Source organism: Suillus paluster (assembly GCF_016628075.1).
Source record: "Suillus paluster strain FC165 chromosome Unknown EDB91scaffold_116, whole genome shotgun sequence".
Lineage (NCBI taxonomy): Eukaryota > Fungi > Basidiomycota > Agaricomycetes > Boletales > Suillaceae > Suillus > Suillus paluster.
This window is the reverse complement of record NW_024537676.1, coordinates 1-20,116: the sequence shown is the minus strand read 5'-3', so window position 1 is coordinate 20,116 and position 20,116 is coordinate 1. Positions and strand designations below refer to the sequence as shown.

Here is a 20,116-nt window from a genome sequence, read left to right as displayed (position 1 = left end):
AACCTCGTGCTCGGGTAGGAAACTGCTTTCCTGGCAGTTCGAACTTCGTGGCTCAGTGTTCCATAATGTCCGCGAGGAAGATGAGAATTGCAAAACTGTCGAACGGACGCATCGGATTCGAGCGATAAGCCCGCAGGGCTTTTCCGGACCGAAACATGAGCTTCGAACTCGTGCCCGGTACTAAGAACGAGATATTGGAAACCTTGAGGGATCTCAAGGTGAGCGAATATGATTTACATAACCCGCGGTAGGGCGTGACGCGGCTCCAGCGAAGCTTGACATCTTATCGCATACTGACGGCACGAAATATCTTCCATTAACGTAAGCATACAAACTGCAACATCAAGCACAAATTCCCATGTACCAACGTTACCCTTTCACTTCAGAACAGCGACATCGCAACCCCCATGAGCTTCTGCATCTCCCCTGGCTGCATATTCACCTTACCCGTCGACTTGTACTCCCCCATCAGGCGCATTGCAGTCGCCGCAGCTGATTGCATAGCTAAAGGTAGCACGTCCTCAGCACAAGTAATAATACATCAGGCGGAAAATTTACCTTGTGACTTTCCTTGATTGTCTCCCCCGCCCTTCTTGTCGAAAAGTTTGCCTGCCTGGGCCATCGCCAGGGCAACCTATAGGATTGAGCATATCGTCTACAAAGATGGTAAAGAAACCTACGATCTTGTCCTGTGCGCCGCCACCTCCTGAAGGAGCCTGAGGTTTAGCAGAGGCTCCCTCATCCTCGTCCTCGGATCCAGATTCAGATCCAGACTTCTGCGTTCTGCGGTCGCCCTTGCGGCTTTCCGCCAGATCCTGCTGCGTTCTGTGGTCGCCCTTGAGGCTTTCCGCCACTCGGTCTTCCGCCCACGTCCTGTGAATACTGCGCATCAGAAGAAAGGCCTTGAAGATGGTCTCCCATGGGGAGTGTCCGTAGCAGCCTGGAATCCACCCTGCGGTCTACCCCCCTGCTGCGGGCTGGAACCCGATTGGTTAGTTGCAGCTGTAATCTTCAGCGCCTCGATAGCGGCAGCTGCGCCTATATCATCATTCGCCATCGGCCTATCATCAGAACCGGAGCTACAAGAAGCGTCAGTTAATCTCAACTTGGCGGAGCGTCCAAAAAGCCTACCCATATGCCTGAGCATGAGCAGAGAAATGAGACTTGTACTTCTCTTCGTCGAACTCGCTTGATTGGTTATGTTGTTGGCCCTGGTAGCTCCCATGTGAGCCACCTACGGCCTCGTGATACTGCTGGTAGCGAGCTGGATTTTTGGAATCGCCATCAGCGGCTGCATTATCTGAGGTGTAGGAGTATGATTGTGCTGATCCTATCTTCGCCATTAATGAAAGAAAAGGGATGGTTGACAGCCAATTCGTACCTGGCGGCGGTCCATTGTAATAATCACTTGCAGCACCTCGGCCCGAACCTCCTTGAGGGGCATCATCGTATCTAGACCTTTCCGAAGGAGGAGGTCCAGGAGGGGCCGAGTAACCTCCCGCTGGCGCATGACTGGACGGTGGAGCACCAGCAGGGGGTGCGTATGCACTGTTTCCATACGAAGGTCTGCCTTGAGGAGGCGGTCCAGGAGGGGTCGAGTAATCTCCTGCTGGCGCACGACTGTACGGTGCCCCCGCGCCAGGAGCACCGGCAGGGGGTAAATACGTGCTGCTTCCGTGGCGCGGCTCCAGAGATTCTGGGACAGAGTAGTTGTCGTGAGAAGGCTGAGAGTATGAGCTGCTCTCATAGCTAGATGCGCGCTGTTCATGAGGGATGGACGGTAGAGGTGGTTCAGGGAAGCGCTGGTGCGGCTGGCCTGCCTGCTGCTGGTACGATGGCTGGTAGCCAGCGTTCGGAGGGGGTCTATCCATAACAGCTCAAATAAAATTGCGATGCAGATCATACAAACTCGCCTGGATTGATCCCATTCTCCGTAGTCTTCAGGGCCGATATGTTCGCCCCCCGGGCGCGGCCTTTCGTTGAACGCCCCGCCGCGTATCATCTTATTGAAGTCATCATCAGGGACGAAATCCGCCCTGTTATACGCTCCAGACTGGGGCGCGTACTGGGGCTGATCTTGATCATGGCATCGTTGATGGCCACGATCTTCATGACGTTCAAACCTACGCTCTTCATGCTCTTCATGGCGTTCAAATCTACGCTCCTCGCGATCGTCGTGGCGTTCATGCCGACGGTCTTCGCGGTCTTCGCGTCGTTCTCCACGCTGGTGATTAAACTGGAATTGATCATTGCCGTTTAGTAGGAAGACGGTGCATATAATTTGAGGTGAATTAAACTCACCATGATAATGCTTTGAAAGATCTAGTAAGTATTAGAAGATGGAAATTTGAAGAGGAGGAAGGTGACCGCAGCACTGGATATAAGTATTGATGGAAGGATAGTACAGCCCAGTCCGGGCGCGGGGCTATGCCATCATTATGCATCATCGACATTATTTTGTCCAGTTTCAGTACTAGAATAAATAGGACGTCATCGGATCTTTTACTCACACGTGCACCAAAACTTGAAACAACTCTCATCTTGATTCTTGATATCCATGGTCATTAAACACATCAACGATGCCAGAGTGTGCTGTATGATCTTTGAAAAAAACCGGCGTTATCAATGACTCAATGCCATGGCATGTTACTTGAGCAACTATGTACTTGGCCACTTCTGTCTCGCATGATGGCCACAGATCTGTACTTGTTATTGAGGCAGTGTACATCTCAACGAGGGTAAGTACCCTCCTGAGTCCTGACCGTTGATCATCGATGTCCGGACTGTTGACCCAGGTGGACCACCAAATTTGATGTTTCAAGGTGTCCGGACCCGAACTTTCCAGGTGAAAAATGTCATTGGGTCGATTTCTGTCCAGACGCGACTGACCGAGGTTCCATAGCCAGGGGAGGCGTGTTACTCCTTAATCCACCCCACAGTGTGGCCACATTCAACTACTGGCCCTCTACACCACTCTTATGGCAGTTTCTTCTAAACTGACAGAACAAAATTGACATCCATCTATTCTTCTAGCACATGACGCACTCCCTGACTTCGACTCCATAAACTCTATCACGAAGTCTACTGCTGGGACTGGATCCGATTTCTATGAACGCGATCTAGCAACTCGCAGATACGCCATCGCTGGAGTGGCATGCTTAAGTCTTGTCAGCTGCTGTTTCATCGTTGCAGGCACTGTCATTATTTGCTATCGCGGACCTTCGGGTATGATTACGCTGATGATGGGAAGCAACCAGGACCTGCAATCAGAGATAATGATCCTGGCACTAAACTTAATCGTCACATTGTGTGGGGAGTCCATAGGCTTCATGTACAGCACCTCTTTACGCTCTGCGCTAACCTCAGAGTCCCGGCTTAGTTTTAGCGTTAATCTGCGCCTCATGACCGCAGCTCGTGGATAGTGCAACCCTAACGGAACCCTGATAAACGGTCTAATGACTGTCCTCATTGTATCCTACAGCTCAGTCACACTCGTCGCAATGTGGTTTCTTGCCATTGCATGGCCGCGCTTGTCATGTACCAACACAACACGCCCCCTTCAAAGTCCTCGAAATCATGGTCATTTTTTCCTGATGTCATGAATGGCCCTTATGCCTTCGGCTACAATATTAACACGGCCTCCAGGGACCTCAGTGCGCAGACGTGGGTTCTGGCGATTGCCCAGGGACCATTGACGCTTGGTCTGCATTGCTCGGAACTCATCGCAAACGCCATTCAGCATGAAAGGTGATGGAGATGTGCTACAACAAAAAAGGACTTCATACGGCGACGAACCCGCTGAACGTGTTTCTCACTAATCCCCTCCGTCTTTTCCTTTTCGTCGTGAAGCCTGCGCTACGTGAGTCATTCGCAATTATCATTGATCGGTTTTCTTGAACAATATCATTCACACTATAGACTGGATGCTTGGCTATACGTTCTTGTTCGTTTGCGCGAACAAACTGTTGCTCAGGCTAGCGAGCCCGCTGATATGACCGAGGATGTTGTTACCTTGATTGTAGGACTCTCCGGAATAATGTATGCATACCAGGTTTGCATTTACTGTCCAAGTACAGCTGCTACAACATCTCACACATTCGTGCAGATCCTGAACTTATATATAGCGCTGTTGATACCTGCCTGTGTCTTCACTCTCGTCGCACTGCGCCGACCACGCAGCCCCCAGCCAGCCGCATACGGGCACCTCCAGACGCTCGCCAACCTTGTGGACGAGTGGTCGCCTGTGATGTGATGGGGTCCCGAGGATAGAATCCCGTATTGTCATGCTGGTAGGGTATTCTGTGGTCACGATGATGCTGCATTGACGCTCTTGAACAGGGACGAACGATCATCCGCTGCCGGATGTGAAGATGAACTGTGTTTATGCTGGTTCCGATATCGTGCCCCATCTACCCATCTCCGCTCTTGAAAAGGCATTTATTAATTTATCTTTGTCGAGTCGGGCTGACGATACATTTAGTGATGACGGTGCGCACGGCCAGTCATCTGTAATTTTCATACTGCCTACGCGTCGCATGTAGCTTGGTATATCGTCGTAAGTATCATAGTGCTTTCCAGCTGTTTGGATATTGGCCTTGACTATACTTTGGACTGGGACTGATCTACTCGATCAGTAAGTAGTCTAGATCTTCAACGTTTGCGGATTCCACACCTTCCTCACCTTCCTCACATTTCCATCTTTACATATCATTACTGGTAATCGGAGTGTACGATTATGATTTTGAGTCTGAGGAAATTCAAATTTCGATTGCACCCCGTTTCAGACCCATCATCAGAAGTCCAACGAAAGTCCAACGAAAGGCTACTCAAGCAACGTGCTCCACCAAAAATAAAATCGATGATGATCTCTCAATACGATATCGAACTATAAGCTAATGATGTATGTATGTGTGGTATCGCCTTAATTGAAATTTGAAACGCTCTTGCCGTCCGTAATGTCCATGCACACAATAATATTCCGAATCATGCCCGGTGATGGCCACCACTACCATTCCGTCTACAACTCCCAATCCCCATCCCCGCTCTAACCAACGTCTCCAAACACGCTCTTCCATTGATCACTAGATCTTCATCCCACTCTACCGCTCCCCGCTCGAATAAGACGACGAGCGTCGAGCCCCCTGTACAGACGTTCATTCAGAACACGTGCAAGACGAGTTGAAGGCAGAACACGCACCAAACGCAAAATATCCAAGCTCTTGACCACGCTTGACATCTTGCCCCTCTTCAACAGTCGTCTTGATACTCCCCACCATCATCGCACCAACGCAGACCACCATCACCCGTCCAAACTGTGGACTATCAATCGGTATGATCTTCCTCACGTTCTCCCCATACACATCCAACGCACTCCGAATCGCTTGAGGCTAACCACACCACAACCATCAGTCCCACCAATAACGAAACCGAAAACGAAAACACGCACATTCACAGTATAATACTCCCCCTTTATATCCCTCATTTCCCCGATCTTTCCATCCACAGGAACATGGAACCGATGATAATCCTGCGGCGCAAGCCTGAAAATCGCCAATGGCCCACCTACGTACTTCTCCGCCTCATCGCGGTACGCATCGCCTAGTAACCTCGCCACGCTGAACTCGCGGCCTTTGATCCAGAGCTTAGTAGCTTCGGAAACGGTTTCGAAGACCATTAAGCGGCAGTCTGCGGCACTGACGAGGCGACGTGGGTCGTCGGGGCTTTCGACGGGTCGGGCGGAGGGCTTGAGTTTGCGGTAGAAGAAATCGTTGAAGGTTTCTGAAAACGGATCAGGGGCGTGAGAACATGGGAGGGTAGAGACGTACTGAAAGAGCTTATTGGCTCTAAGATCTCATCGACCTTGAGTCCATGGAACTCGATGAAACTCGGGATATCGCGAGCGGATTCTGGGGAGTCGTACTTGGCGCCTTGCTTGATGGACAATGACTTGAGAAGGCGGCGAGCTAAAACAAGGGAAGTCAGGACAGAACGGTGGGTATATGCTATGAATACACGAACCTCGTGCACCCTCCATCCTCCCTCTAGCACCCTTATACAACAACCGAATCCCAAGCCTCACATACACCTGCATTTTCTCCTCTTCCAGCTGTCCCGTCATTCGATTCTGCACGATGATATTCGCCGAGTTCTACGAGATGCACCATCAGCACGATCGGCTCAAAATATCAAGGACGAGAAAAGGTAAATGAAACTCACCGCTCCAATCCTATAATTCCCATTCGACACCTTCGAAATAACCTTCGTATACCACTTCCTCTGCGCCTGACTAGCAGTCACGAAATTCCCCACCACGATCCTATCCACCTTCGCCCAATCCTGACTCGCGCATATAGCCAGATGCGTGATGATGTCCATCTCCGCTTTCGAGTTCAATCGTGGCCTGTGACAAAGCGGGCAATTCCTGATATTGATCACCCGCTCGAAGGTATCCGAGCAGACTTGTGTTGAAGTCGTGTCATCTGGATCGGATGAGGAACTAGAGTCCTGTCGTGTGTTGCTGGATGTAGACCCTGAAGGCGTTGAAACCACCGACAATGGCTCCGCGACGCTCAACAACGGCTCTGCAATATTCAACAACGGCCTCTCATTCGCCTCCGTCACAAACAACGGCCTCCCCATCTCAACCGGCGACTCCTCCCCTAATATCGCACTCAACGGTGGACCCGAGAAATCCAACCCTCCCAAGAACGGCCGTCCAAGCGCCAAGCCAAGCTCTTCCCCAGGCGTAACAGACTCCGACGCAGAAGCACTGCTGTCCCTGTCCATGAAGCTATCAATCGTGTCGATCCTCTTTTTCTCGCACGCTGGTCGTCCGAGCTCTGTTTCTAGACATTGGATAGTTTCTTCGAACGTTAGTTCATCTTCTACTGGTCGTTTGCGGTGTCGGGTGAAGAAGGAGTCGATGGTTTGCGCAGAGAGGGTGGAGCCGAGAGAATCGAGCATTGATGTGAGTTCCACGTGTGAAATAGAACTTGTATCGTCTGTATCGTACTGTTTGAGATACTGTGCCCAGAAGCGCTGACGAAGCTCCGCGTAGGGCTGGAACTTTGCTCTGCCACACAAGGAAGATAAATAAACGAACGAAAACGGAACAGTAAACGAACGCACCGGAATGAGATGGTAGGATTATGCTTCGCCTCCCAAGGCATCTCCTTCGCCGTCGTCAACGGCAGACAAAACTGCCTCATCTCTCTCCCTTCACTACTCCCACTTCCCTCCGTATCGCTCTCCCCGCCCACATCCGCATACAACCCCGTCCTTGGATCAGGCTGGGGCGCGTCTCTCACCAATTCACCCACGTCCAACCAAGCATCTCCCACGTGATCGTTACTCGATAGTTTATCCCAGTCTAGGACGGTCATTTGCACCTTGAAAGACGTCTCGTATCGACGGACGTGGAAGAGAAGTTTCTCGTCCCAGGTGGGGTTGAGGGAGTGTCGGATAACGCGCGTACGGAAGATCTTTTTGGAGAAAGAGATCACTACGAATGGGTCCATGTCGAACCCGGTACGGGTTACTGCAAAAATAGAAGGATGGTCAATACTAGATAAAGGCTACGATGAGTTGAGCGCACTGTTCTTCAGCTTAGGCAAATCACTGGCGCCTTGTATCTCGAGCATGACGATCCCGACGATATCGTTTGAATTCGCAGCAGAGAAGTTGTAATCTACCTTTTTGCTTGACCATGATTTCCGGAACCTCTTTTTCGGCGGCTGATAGACGGCGGGACTGGGAGGACTTGGAGAAACGGGAGAAGAAAGGGAAATGGGGACGATGGCACTAGCACTCGCTGATCGGCGATGCGTACGTTCCGTGGGAGGAGTATGCGTATCATATGATGGTGAAGTTAGGAGATTGGGCCGGCGGGGGAAGAGTTTCGGGAGTCTGCTTTTGGATGCGGACGCAGTGGCGCTGGGCATGGTAGGGATGATCAGGGTAGGTACATTTGTAGTGGTCGTAGGAGGCAACGGACGCGCGGCCTCAGGCTCCCGTTCCTCAGGCTGTTCGTGGGAGATCGGTGAGGAACGTGGAATAAGAGGAGACGGGAGGTCATCGGGGCGCGCCGTCTCCGGTGTTAGTTCTTGACTCTCAGGAGAGTGATCCTGGAGGAGGGATGGGGAGAGGTAAAGACGGGAGAGGTGGGGAATGAGGTCTTCGTCCCCCTCTTCACCTTCCTCCACAACATCGTCGTCGTCTTCCTCGTCAGAGCTGATTCCACCGTCATCTTCGTATGCTGGGCCTGTGAGGTGGGATCGCATGGTGCCGATGCCCTCTGTCTGTTAGTTGAATAGGAGATGGATCAGTTAGGGGGAAAGAAACAAAGGAGGTGGAAAGGAGACGCACTGGAGGGGCAGAAACGAGACTCGGGCGCGATCGCTTTACGAGTTCGGCAAAGACTCGGTCAAAATCCATTGTGGCCTGTGCACCAGGGGGTGCAACGAAACCGAGTTTGATGACTGCCATCCCCGATGCGTGCGTGTTTGCGCGTGTGGATACGAGGTTTACAGAGCGTGGCTACAAGCCTATATCAATACCAAGTCCCATGAATATGACTGAGGCGCACCTTATTGGCTTCCGCTGAGAAACCTAGGCCACTGGCAAGTACATCTCCGTCGCTGTCCCTGAACCAGGACTCGAGAGCAAGTGCGACTTCGCCGACGTATTCCTTCTTCAACTTCAAAGTATCCTTGTCCCAGACAACTAGTTCGACAGATCCTAGCCTATCAGCAAGGGAGAGGTAGATAGGAAAATCAAAGGTTGCATCTTTAGCTGCATAAACGGGATTCTGCGTGCGTTTGAGGACAGGAGTATTGTGGCGATTGTTAAGGAGGGAAACGACGACCAAGCTGTATCACATGGTTAGGGTGATAAAGGATAGGCGCATTGACGTGAGAGTGGAAGACTGACGGATTGATGTCGCCCTCTTTTGGCTGTGTGCCATTCCGAGCCCTTGCAAGGCCACGACAGCCTTGTACTTGAACACGGAGATAAACAACGGGCTGTTCGCCTGGTGAAGGAGAGAAATTGTTTCGTCCAATACCACGACCCGGGAAACGCGCTGCGGATTTGAGTGCGCGCCCAATTTTTTTAGCTTTCTTGGGCACGGCGGGTGCCATATTGAGATGGTGTTCAGAGTCGAGTTGGACAACAATGGTGGTCAGGTTGAAAGAAAAATGACAACTTGAAACGCGTTGATATGCAAGTTGATATACAGGAGAACCTGGTTGGCAGTTATCGTGCTGTGGCACAGCTAATAGGCCTCCTCAGCGCCAGGCCGGCGGTCGTTGGATAGCCACGAATTCCAGTGGCAGCTTTGTTAAAAACAAACGAAAAATTTGATGAATGAGATAAAAACAAAGCCAGAAGGCAAGCAGAAGGCCAGAAGGGTTTCAGCTTTAGCGTAATAATCAGCCATATGGACGTCATGCGAGTCAATTTACGATCGTGGGTTTCCCTTTCACCCAGTTTTTGATCTACCCGCATAATCAAGCGCTCGCTATTTCTTCCCTGGATCCAGCTTATTTCCGATTCTATGCAAGTCAGTGCTCCAGGCCTCCTACAGCTAAACTACCAAATCTCGACATCCTTACACTGTCGAATCCTCGCCCACAGCCACGACCGTATAAATAGCCAACCGACAGTGCCCAGGAGATCAGTTGTCGATCTCGTTTTCCGAGGAACCTAGTCTCCAGAAGCTAACCCAAATATACCTTGCTGCTATAATGGTACAGATAAGGTAGTAAAGATAGATTCGCTAAGGAGCTTAGACGAGCAGTACCGATCATCATCCGGGTTAAATGCTGCACAGTAACTGGTCTCGAGCCTTACCAGATGGTTGCTCTTGTAGCATCCACCATGGATAATCAGTGGCGTCGTCCTTCACCACCGCGCATGCCAACTTTGCGGTTGACCTTTGGCAATAACGGGACAAGTCGAGTTTCCATTATCTATGCGCACATCGTGCCAAAGTACCTGCCATCCAAGGCAGTATAAGCGATGATTCACATCCACGGGAAATTCTCGAACCTTTGAACATCATTACTCCAACAATAATCCGCTCGCACCGCCTATATCAAGGCCATGTTCCAGCATAATAACAGTGATCAGCATGTCTTCAGCACGACTTTACATTGTTGACTATAATCAAGTCCGCAGCGCATTCAACCAGATCTGCAATGACAGGATGTTGGTACACCTCATTAGGAAATTTGGCATAGCACGAGCCAAGGCGATGTACCAGACGCATCCCTTCGGTGCTGAAAATGATCATCAATAGTGCGAGAATGTCAATGTCCTTGTTTACGATCGATAGCCTCGACAGCTACCGCACGAAGGTACGCCGTGAAGCTGTCGACGAAACGACGCTGACAAGTGATGCTTATAGTTTGCATCACACAAACCGAACACCTACATACGCAAAAATCAGATGCGTCAAATAATAATAATAACTTGAGTTTCCTGGTAGAACTGCCGTACCGAGTCGCCATACAGCTGATTTCGTCAAGCGTTCCAGCCTTTCAAGCGAATTCAGTACGCGATGATGTCCTGTTCCATGTTGTAATTCGCATAGGCCCTTCAGCGCCAGCCCCAGTAGCAGATCTTGACATCCTTACAGCCTGAGCGACTCCGAATATATCAACATCCTCAAACTCACATCGGCTTGTCAAAGTGCCCGCAAAGCGCATGGCTGCAAGATTGGATGGTCTATATGATGGTACAGATAAGATGGTAAAGATAAACTTGCTAGCAAGGCGAACGGCGGCCCAGTAACTTTAAAAACTACACCTATTGTTTACAGAAGACAGATCAAATACATACATCGATGAAATGTACCAGATCACATAACGCTAGTACCAATCATCTGCAGACTAATCTGCACAGCATAATTAGTTGGCAGGCTGGTCTCGAGTCTGATGGTTGCTCGTGGTGCGCTGTAGCATCCACCGTGGATAATCAAACACGTGGCCCCTGGCCACCGCGTATGCCGGCTTTGCGGTTGACCTTTGGTAATAATGAGACGAGCCCAGTTTCCAGTATCTTTGGGCCCATTGTCCCAAAGTACCTGTAATTTAAATCAACGTAAGTCATGATTCATATCAATGGCAAATTCTTGCGACCTTTGAATATCGTAACTCCAACAATGATCTGCTCGGGCCCACTGGCAGTTTGCTATATCATCAAGATACTCCTTGACTACATAGGACATCGGTGGAAGGTTCCCAATTGAGGCGTCGTTCTTTCCTGGAGCTGTATTTCTTCTCTCACGATGGTACAGTTACCCAATACCCCCCAACCAGTACATATTGAAGTTTGTGTGGGTATAAGCGCGACGAACTAGGGCTACGCACGGCGCTTCTTGATTGCGGCAACTCAATCAGTTATGCTTTCAGCCCACTTGCGGCGTCAGGGATTTTGGCAAGCTTTGATGCCATACTGGGCTTTCCTGCTTGGAGGTCTGAGGCGCAATTAGCTTGTTCCCAAAATTAAAATTTGCGCTGACTTTGGTGCTCCAGATGGCTCTTCTTTCTGGAGGGCATTTTGACCATCGTGGTTGCAGTGTCCGCAATTTGGATTTTACCAGATATTCCTTCGACGTCGAGCGTCTGGCTTTCGCCTGATGAACAAACCTCAGCCAAACGGCGGGTGGAAGAGGAAATTGCAACCGGAGATGAGCACCAGGGCAAGCCCGTAGAGGGCTTTTCTGGTCTCGTCGAGGCTCTTGTGGATCGGAGAGTATGGTGGCTTGGTGCTGCTCTTTGTTTCATGGTTGCTTCTTTATCATAGCAAATTTGACAATAGACAAGGCACTCCAATGCAACTGGTGAACGCTTCTCGCATATCGCCGGCCCTCTACTTGTCGGCGTCGCTGGGTTTATCATTGCCATTTCTACCATGAATACGGCTGTTCGATATCTGTCGATGTATGATCCATATGTTCCTCGTTCTGCTATTCCACTGACCTGCACCGTCAAGGTTCTTTATGACTCAGCCCCCAGTTGCCTTTGTCGTCTTTCTCACCTGGATCATGAACACCTTTTCCCAATCCCAGTCGAAACGAGCTGCAGCCATCGGGTTAATCAACTCGATGGGAATGCTTGGCAACATGGGTGCATCGTCAGTCCACAGCGACCTCGTTATCTATGCTACTACTGACGTCGTCGCATCAGGCAGCACCTTGCCCGGTGTAATGGAACTGCTGAAGCCGAAGAGCAAGCTCTAGGGCTGCCAAAGGGTTTTAGATATCTCCTGTAGTACTCACTGTTCAGCTGTCCCAGAAAAATACGACATGACCGCCGATACCATCATGTTTGTTGTCCGCAGGGATGCGACATCTGCATCTGACTTGAACGGGATCCAACACTGTCACGATCATATCACTTCATACTTCAAGATGTCGCCGATGCTTTCATAATGCTTCAGACTGGTGTATAATGTTTAGATATACAAGCAGCGATCGTAGTTGCCACCTTGGTTCGCACCCCACCATGCCGGGAAAAGATGTGCTGTTCCGGCAGCCCCTTGGACCGCAAAGGAGAGAATGAATACCATGACTTGTGTTCCACCATCAAGAGCTATGGTATAGCATGATTTTTTGAAAGTCGAGATAAGAAGGCCACTAAACTCACCGGCGCCGACCCAGTAGTTGTATTTCATGAACCAACGCGGGTACCGAGTACGGAGCCACCACTGAGACAAGAAGGCGATCGCGTAATACGACAGGATTGAAGAGTTTATTCCAACGCAAAGCACTCCAATGTACACACTGCACACATAATGAGGGTTTGATATCGATTATTAATGTATTTAGAGCGTACCAGATGATAGGGGTGTAAGAGTAATCCATGCGCAGTTTCGGCCAGTAACGGTGAATAATCCAGAAGGGAAGAGGTGCAACCAAGCCAATTAGATAGGATAAGGGGACCCATTGGTACCTTTGACCGGTTGAAAAGAGTTCGTGAGCCAGGCCGCCCCATGCAATGGCTTGCGAGTTGTATGACTGAGGTTGCTGACCAGACCAGATATTTGTTCCTTGTACAGATAGTAGGATTTCACGTTGACTGTCGATGATAGAATTCATCAACACTGAAACAACAAATTAAATGTGATGAATGGATGGGCAGGATGACTCCCTAACCATAGTTGAGAACAGCGCCAAGTAAGGTGCCAATGATCTGAGCCGTGAATGCAGCGCGGGGAGGCAATTTGGCATCTGCGTATCTGCAAGTGAGAGGAACCTCCCCTGACAACGAATGTAGACGCACATTGAGCAATCTTCAGGTCACCTAGTAGCAATAAAGCTTGAGACACAGTATTCTGAAGGAAAATCGATCAAAAACAGGTCCAGGACGCGAAGACGAGAGTGCGCACATAGCTGTAAAGGACCTGTCAATATCAACATCAGTAGCGGTCACAGATCCGGAAAGTGTGTCGATACCAACAAAGAACATGTTCGCCATGGGTCTTCCGTTGTGGAGGTAGCCGGCAATCATTTGAACCAATGTTTCTTCACCGAAAGATCAACTTAAGGCACCGTGTAGTGCATAAACGATACTTACGGATGGAAAGAGCAATGCCGGTGATAGCGTACAATGCGCCGAAGAACAAGATAGATACGCTGGCCAAGAGTACTGCGATGACGAAACCCCACCTGAAAAGAATTCCTACTTTTTTTGTCAGATGGAGAGGATGTTGCTCACCAGGGCAGCGTGGAATTTGTCTTGTAGATGACGACCAGCCCAACGATAAAGGAGAGAACAAACGTTACGAAAGTACCAGCTATTCGGAGCATCTGGATACTGTACGGCAATGAGTTAACGTTGTCCATCTGATGTCCTAAGGACTAACCTTCAGCATCTCGCGGTAGTGTGGGTCGAGGTTCCTCAATGTTGATGGGAACTTCCCTCTTTCCACTGTGCTTCCAGAATTTCCAATCAAAATTAGCACGCCAACTCCTCAGTGTGTCCATGTTCATCCAACTCCAGGCTGCACGTAAGTCATCTTTATTCCACAGGAGGAGGTGAGTGAACGTCGCAGCCAGTCCCTGTGGTAGAACTATGAGCAAAACACTTCACATCAGCAGCATTTCTTGACTCACAAGATTAGTTGACAGAAGGTTAATAATCCAGGTACCGGCGTAGTATGGAAGCCCTTGTTCCGCGACTAAGGCGGGGTCCACCTCGTAGTTGGAATTCATAATCAAAGTCTGGTCGTAGACAGTTCCGTTCTCGTAAAAGAGGAGCTGCGCCAACTGAGATGCACGGCGCATTATTAGCCCGGACATTAGAAATCGCAGTAGAGGTTTTACGTACAAAGGGGAAGTTTTGAGAGTCCCATATGTTGGTGTAGAATACCGCAACAAAGACGACCCTTCATCTCCCTCAGTAATATTATGCACCGTGACTGAAATCACATACATGCAGAGAATGCAACCAATGAAGCTGGAGAGCTAGGGGAGACGTCAGAAGTTTCATATGCGCTGGTGTGCCAACTGACCTGAGCTTTCAGTGGAATAGTCATCGGGTTGACACCACCCGAGATGTACTGCACAAATTGAGTTCAACTCAAGAGTCAACCATATCTGGACAGCGGGCATTACCTGCCAGTCGAAGCACAGGGACAATAGACCAAGGCCCTCGTTTCCGTTGGAACCACCAAATACGCGAGAAACAGCAGCATTGTTAGGAGCAGCCAGGCAGAATATTGAGAAACCAGTGAGTAGTGGAAAAATCCATTCAGGGAATATCTCCCATATAAATATGCTGAGTTCAAGATCGTTAGAATTGAGACTATGATTCATTGATGATATCTAAACATACGCAGCAAAGACGACGTAGAAGACCTTGAGCTTGCGGCGTGCTTCGAAGCCATCGCGATAGAGAGCGTCGAACATGGAAAGCAACGGGAGAACACCAGGGTATAACATCTTCGACGGATAAAGGAGGATCCCTGAGAGTCGTGAGCTGAGATTTTGAGCATAGCTACTGTTGAAGATAAACATACCTCGCATCATACCGCCGATCCCATAGCTGCGATTTTCGGCGTTAGTGATGGGTGGAGCAGGGAGCACGTCAGTGCAACGCACCCGAGCAATTGAGAGGAGAACAACAAAAAGATTGATGAGCCAGCGTTCGGCGTGATGTTATAATACAAACTAATGAGTCGTCAATCACCATCGACCGAGGAATTGAATTATTAGCCCACCGTTGGACAGCAAGGACCTCCGTAGCCAATGCAGAGTTCGCGGCTGCACTAGACATGATGATAATGAATGCATTTTCCTTTTTATTAAAGGGTCCCTGATATTCATAAATCATGCGTGAACTTCAAGGCCAGGAGCTATGTGGAAGACGCACTGGATTCAAGTATCGGAACAGTCCACGACGGGGGATAAATGTTTCCATCGCAAAGCCAATGATATAGGATAGGATGGCAAGGAACATCGAAGACACTAGGATAGTTTGCTGGAGTGCCAATCCGAATGAGACCTTTGAGATAATGTTTGATCAAGAAACCCTCACAGGTTTGAAGTAATAAATTTGAGCTAGGAAGCAGTATACTAAGTGAGTAAGACACTCGACTGAATGATCTCGACTACTTTACCCAAGGAACCACCGAAGGCGGAAAGGCCAAGACCGATGAAGAAAGCCCGAAGAGTCCAGGGGTTGAGACTAGGATCATCGTCCACGGAAATTACGTGAGTTGCAATTTCTCGCTCGTTCTGAAGAACAACATTCTCGTCTGTTTCAGCTTCTTGGGTGGAAGATTCGACATCCCCTTTCACGAAGTAAGATTTCTCGTCGGTGGCACTAGGGGTTCGTTTCACCGCTTCAGCAGCCATGGCTATCGAGAAGGAGTACGAGGGACCGAGGCAGACCAAGCATGAAATATCAGATATTTAAGTGTGTGTCGGAGGCAGCAAAACCAAGCAAGGAACGGTCTGGGGGGCCGAGAGAGAGATAAGTCCCACTTCATATTAGGACTATCAGGGAGAAAAAGAGGATATCATCGTGGATTCCATAAGAATCAACCAGAATCAAGGCATCCAGGGTCCCACGGCACGCCGCATTTCAGCAGCATGCATCACCTACCGTCTGCAAAGAAAATCTCTTCCGAAAAGATTCCCTTTGGATGAAAGGAACAAAAGTCCTGATTTGAACGACCTAGGAGATGAAATTTGCATCAAGGGTCAGAACATTGACCACCTGATATCTATCCTACCTACGATCAGTCAAAGAGCTGCGATTCGGTCTCCGGAACCCAACTGTGTGACTGACACTTGGTTGAACTGAACTGCCAGACCTTCCACTGCACCGATCTTTGGTTGGATAACCAAAAGGCTTCCATACACCTGCATCTAAAAATGCGAATTTGCAGAAATGGACTTGCAACCTGCTCGCAAGACGCTTGCAAGGGTTTCGTTCTGGTTAGCTCAGGTCTGCGTTCGTAAACGCTCAGTTTGGTTAGGTTGAGACCGATTATCAAGGAACAGTGTCTGTTACTAGTAGGCCATGCGATAATCTTGTAGTAGTATATACTAATAGTACGAACAACTTGCTTTCTACGCTGTAACGATGTAGTCCTTTCTACGAGGATTGTGGTGCCTGCGACGGTTCAATGCGCAACACGTACTCTCACCATCGCCGTAAGCTCACCGTAAGCATCAAACTTCTTTTTGACAAGCGAGAAAAATGGGTCATTTGCAGATTCAATGCCAGCAGCCACAATTCACGGCAACCGTCCTGGCGGCGTGCTCGCCTCGCTGGCACTTACCATACATTCTCAGGCATTTTCTCGTGCACATCCTGACCTCCTAGACGCATTTTATTGAGTGTAGATACTTCATCAATACGTCTTTTCGCTGATCTCAGGACTGTACATCCAGGACTGCAAACCCCACCAAAAAGACCATCAAATTTTCATACGAAGCTGTCAGAGGCTTTGCCAGTGCTAGAACAAAAGACTACTTATCAGTACTTATCCCATTATGCAATGCACACAGGGCCAAATATCACCTTACTATTAGTCGGCCACTCCTTCGGTGAGCATTGTCGATTCTGTCGACCTCATTTGACATAACTAAATTTCAAGTACCTAGAAATCCTCAAGATTAAGGTGATAAGCAGAATCAAGAGTAAGATATTGAAGCAGTAGCGAGACTTCAGTTTTTTTCGGAAGTACGTGGCGTAAAGAGTCATTTCTGGGTAACTTCCATGGCGAATCCACGCACGCGGCCGACCTGTGTTGATTTGATTGCGCGACTTAGCCATGCTGATGCCATCTCTCTAGACAAAGGACTGTGGTTTGCAGAGGGCGATCTCTTCGCTGCACGCGCTGGCAACCATACTCCTACCCCCGACTTTTTCAACTTTACGAACTTCCCAGAACGATGCCATGAAGAGAAATTCCCATATTGACGTTGACCGGTTCGTTGCACGACAAGCTTCGAGAATAATCACTTCATCTCACCCAGTTTCTTTCCCTCGGACACCTCAGGGAAGATTTGTCCAGGCACGGTTATCTCCTTCCTGATCCCCAGGACAGCTTCTTACACTATCTTGTAGTTTTACGGGGTCAGTTTGTTCCTTACCCATCGTTCTGTTTTCTCTGCGCGGGCTTATCACATCTAGCAAGGTAGCTGAGTTTTCTCTTATGCGCTTCTGCAAGTTACTAACCAGCAGCAAGATCACCATGAAGGCTGGGCATGAGATGGTATTCGATGATGGTTCGCGAGTTAAAGTGGACCTCGTGATCTTCGTGACTTGGCATATCTTTTGAAGATCTGTCCGTCTAATCGACTCGAGGACTAAACAAGTTGCCGGGAGCCTTTTAGGGTTCAAGGTTGCGGATACCGTCTGATACCGCCCATGTCGTTGGAGGCTGGGATGGCGATTGTGAGCCTGCGGGAGTTTAGAGGCCTTCTGGATGTAAGACCTGTGTTGATCTGATTGCGCGACTTAGCCAAGCTGATGCCATTTCTCTAGACAAAGGACTTTGGGCGTAGGGCAATCTCTTCGCTGCACGCGCTGGCAACCATACTCCTACCAGATCCTACCCCGATCATCATGCTGGATCGCTTGGCATATAGCGAAGCACTCAACCAATTGCAGGCTGGTAACAGTTCGTCTATTAATGGAATCTATATCAAATACATAGATAATATCTCGTTATCAGCTCGCACACACATCTCATAGAGAACTTTTTCTGCACGGTCCGCGTTCCCTGAGGAGCGAATCCAAGAATGCAGAAGTTGTGCGTAGGGAAGTCAGTGGATGAAGCTCAGCAGCAATATTGTAGATGCGGCGGAGATGACTTCTTGGTGGGTGTACTAGGACATATCATCAACCGATCCCACCATTAGGCCTGTGTCAAATGAGTGAACTACAATTCAACTGATGCAAATGCAGCAAGAATATTTCGAGAGGGTGCGCGAATTAACGACATAGTACATTCTGATAATATAGGAACGGCGGCGACGCAAGCGTGGGTTAGACTTAGCTTTCTAGGTGCGCTATCTTGGAATATTATATGCTGTGTATGTTTGGAAAGCTAAGCAATCGGTGTTGTGCTAATCAGTCATTTCTCACCAGTACCAACATGCTGAGTATGTTTCCTCACATACACCGTCTTCATTTCTTCTGACCGGCGGCATACAGTTGGAGTTCCGACCATCCCGATGACAGATGCAGTGAGTATTCTGCCCTGGTCCCTGTCATTCCCGTCCAATCAACTGCACTCCCATGTAGGGGTGAGTGAGCTTCTTGACCCGCCCGTTGATTCAAGATAATGACTACCACAGTTGTGAGTCTGTTAGGAGTGTGTGATACCCCGAGGCTGATCACTAACTCGATTTGTCAGGCTTCAACATGTACTTCGCAATGGAATGGACGAGTGTCGTCATGTTTGCAATGCTAGGCGGTGAGATACGCAGCTGCAAACCCTCAGTGATACTGACTTGACTGAAATATCATGCAAGTCATCATGATCACCCGGTTATATGCCATGTATCAGCGATCTAGAACGGTGGTGATACTTCTCATTGTCGCCTTACTAGCTGTCACCATCGCCAATGGAGTGATCAACGAAATAGTAACTAGGCATGCCTCAGGAGGTAAGCTCAATTATGGGTGGAATACTGAAGACCATGAGGCTCATTGACGAATGTCAGAGGTGTACATTCTCTTCGGCACCTATGAGTGTGCTATTGACTACGGGGAAAGTGACCAACTTCTGACGCCCATAACTTGGATACTCACCATTGTATGGGAGGTCCTTGCACTGTGGCTCGCAGTCTGGATTGCTGTAAAGCACTTTCGTGAGCTGAGACGATCATCTGCAGGAGGGATTATCGGGGACTGTTTCACGGTGTTAATGAGAACTCACGTGGTCTACTTTGCGAGGTGAGCTCGTAATGTGAATGCGGTTGTCCTTTTTCGCTAAAGCTTCACACATGTTACCTTAGCACTACTGCTACTTCAAGTTTCTGGCTCGGTTATTTGTTTTCAACAATTTCAGCGGTATGTCGATCTGTCACTGACCTCTGCATGTGACTAGAGTTCATCATTTCCATAGGACTCATATTCCTTGCAAAATAAGATTTTGTCTAGTGTCGGTCAAATTTTCTTGCTTGTGCAATTATTTGTGCTGGGACCACGCCTGAGGCCTGATCCTTAGCGTTAGAGAATATCACGCTAAGCTCGTGGACGACTCTGATGCAGCAACCGCCATGACTTCAATTGCTTTCCAGGAGCGCGTGCATGTGTCAACAAGCAGCAGTGTGTAGCACGGGAGATGACTTCTTTACACTGGGAATTCTGCAGGCGAGAGAATATGTTTTGTTCCAAGTTTCGTCGCGGTACTTATTTAATTAAGTTATGTTGTGTTCCGAAGTAGATTTGAAAGAGAAGTAGGTCTGGACAAACATTTATCTTTATGCATCACTGCAGGCGCTAGCTGCTACTGAGTTCTCACACTTGCACTAAGCGGCAAGCTGAAACCACATAAAACGTCTCGCGACCAGTTCTCATCTTACCTATTCCCCACTCAAGCGCCCGGATTGCTTGATAGCTGAGATGTAGCAGTAAAGTGCGAAACCGAA

At 49.1% G+C, this 20,116-nt stretch overlaps 6 protein-coding genes across 6 annotated transcripts; 3 read left to right on the top strand and 3 right to left on the bottom strand.

Annotated features, from left to right (window-relative positions):
• Positions 1 to 293: 293 nt before the first annotated feature.
• EDB91DRAFT_1168171 (uncharacterized protein) lies at positions 294 to 2,442 on the bottom strand. The gene is made up of 9 exons (XM_041320091.1): positions 2,302 to 2,442; positions 1,914 to 2,236; positions 1,382 to 1,863; positions 1,132 to 1,330; positions 952 to 1,079; positions 775 to 902; positions 681 to 749; positions 559 to 634; positions 294 to 504 (listed from the first exon to the last, which is right to left on the bottom strand). The coding sequence occupies exons 1-9, from the start codon at positions 2,302 to 2,304 to the stop codon at positions 383 to 385; spliced, it is 1,530 nt and encodes a 509-aa protein (XP_041170918.1). The 5' UTR covers positions 2,305 to 2,442; the 3' UTR covers positions 294 to 382.
• Positions 2,443 to 3,535: 1,093 nt separating this feature from the next.
• EDB91DRAFT_1254737 (uncharacterized protein) lies at positions 3,536 to 4,252 on the top strand (the record flags this gene model as incomplete). Its single annotated transcript, XM_041323860.1, has 3 exons — positions 3,536 to 3,747; positions 3,919 to 4,051; positions 4,106 to 4,252. The coding sequence occupies 3 exons, from the start codon at positions 3,536 to 3,538 to the stop codon at positions 4,250 to 4,252; spliced, it is 492 nt and encodes a 163-aa protein (XP_041170917.1).
• A 587-nt stretch (positions 4,253 to 4,839) lies between these two features.
• EDB91DRAFT_1168161 (phosphatidylserine decarboxylase-domain-containing protein) lies at positions 4,840 to 9,501 on the bottom strand. Its single transcript, XM_041320090.1, has 11 exons — positions 8,929 to 9,501; positions 8,585 to 8,867; positions 8,365 to 8,535; positions 7,595 to 8,297; positions 7,129 to 7,537; positions 6,217 to 7,072; positions 6,019 to 6,148; positions 5,826 to 5,963; positions 5,447 to 5,778; positions 5,198 to 5,387; positions 4,840 to 5,141 (listed from the first exon to the last, which is right to left on the bottom strand). Exons 1-11 carry the CDS (start codon positions 9,135 to 9,137, stop codon positions 4,984 to 4,986), a joined length of 3,579 nt encoding a protein of 1,192 aa, XP_041170916.1. The 5' UTR covers positions 9,138 to 9,501; the 3' UTR covers positions 4,840 to 4,983.
• Positions 9,502 to 11,243: 1,742 nt separating this feature from the next.
• Positions 11,244 to 12,241, top strand: EDB91DRAFT_1062177 (major facilitator superfamily domain-containing protein; the record flags this gene model as incomplete). The annotated part of the gene is made up of 5 exons (XM_041314508.1): positions 11,244 to 11,290; positions 11,331 to 11,474; positions 11,535 to 11,787; positions 11,821 to 11,942; positions 11,995 to 12,241. Coding segments are annotated over 5 exons (813 nt in total), but the record flags the coding sequence as incomplete, so codon positions are not given.
• Positions 12,242 to 12,456: 215 nt separating this feature from the next.
• EDB91DRAFT_1254734 (OPT oligopeptide transporter protein-domain-containing protein) lies at positions 12,457 to 15,859 on the bottom strand (the record flags this gene model as incomplete). The annotated part of the gene is made up of 22 exons (XM_041323859.1): positions 12,457 to 12,593; positions 12,648 to 12,784; positions 12,837 to 13,104; positions 13,157 to 13,231; positions 13,284 to 13,335; positions 13,390 to 13,404; positions 13,461 to 13,525; positions 13,578 to 13,669; positions 13,719 to 13,797; positions 13,867 to 14,062; positions 14,117 to 14,269; positions 14,331 to 14,388; positions 14,436 to 14,467; positions 14,515 to 14,562; positions 14,618 to 14,780; positions 14,838 to 14,967; positions 15,022 to 15,047; positions 15,104 to 15,172; positions 15,223 to 15,317; positions 15,375 to 15,482; positions 15,540 to 15,562; positions 15,622 to 15,859. The coding sequence occupies 22 exons, from the start codon at positions 15,857 to 15,859 to the stop codon at positions 12,457 to 12,459; spliced, it is 2,259 nt and encodes a 752-aa protein (XP_041170914.1).
• Positions 15,860 to 18,367: 2,508 nt separating this feature from the next.
• Positions 18,368 to 19,813, top strand: EDB91DRAFT_88947 (uncharacterized protein). The gene is made up of 8 exons (XM_041328735.1): positions 18,368 to 18,553; positions 18,609 to 18,622; positions 18,675 to 18,710; positions 18,877 to 18,936; positions 18,995 to 19,129; positions 19,187 to 19,418; positions 19,481 to 19,535; positions 19,591 to 19,813. The coding sequence occupies exons 2-8, from the start codon at positions 18,616 to 18,618 to the stop codon at positions 19,690 to 19,692; spliced, it is 627 nt and encodes a 208-aa protein (XP_041170913.1). The 5' UTR covers positions 18,368 to 18,553; positions 18,609 to 18,615; the 3' UTR covers positions 19,693 to 19,813.
• The last annotated feature ends 303 nt before the right edge of the window (positions 19,814 to 20,116 follow it).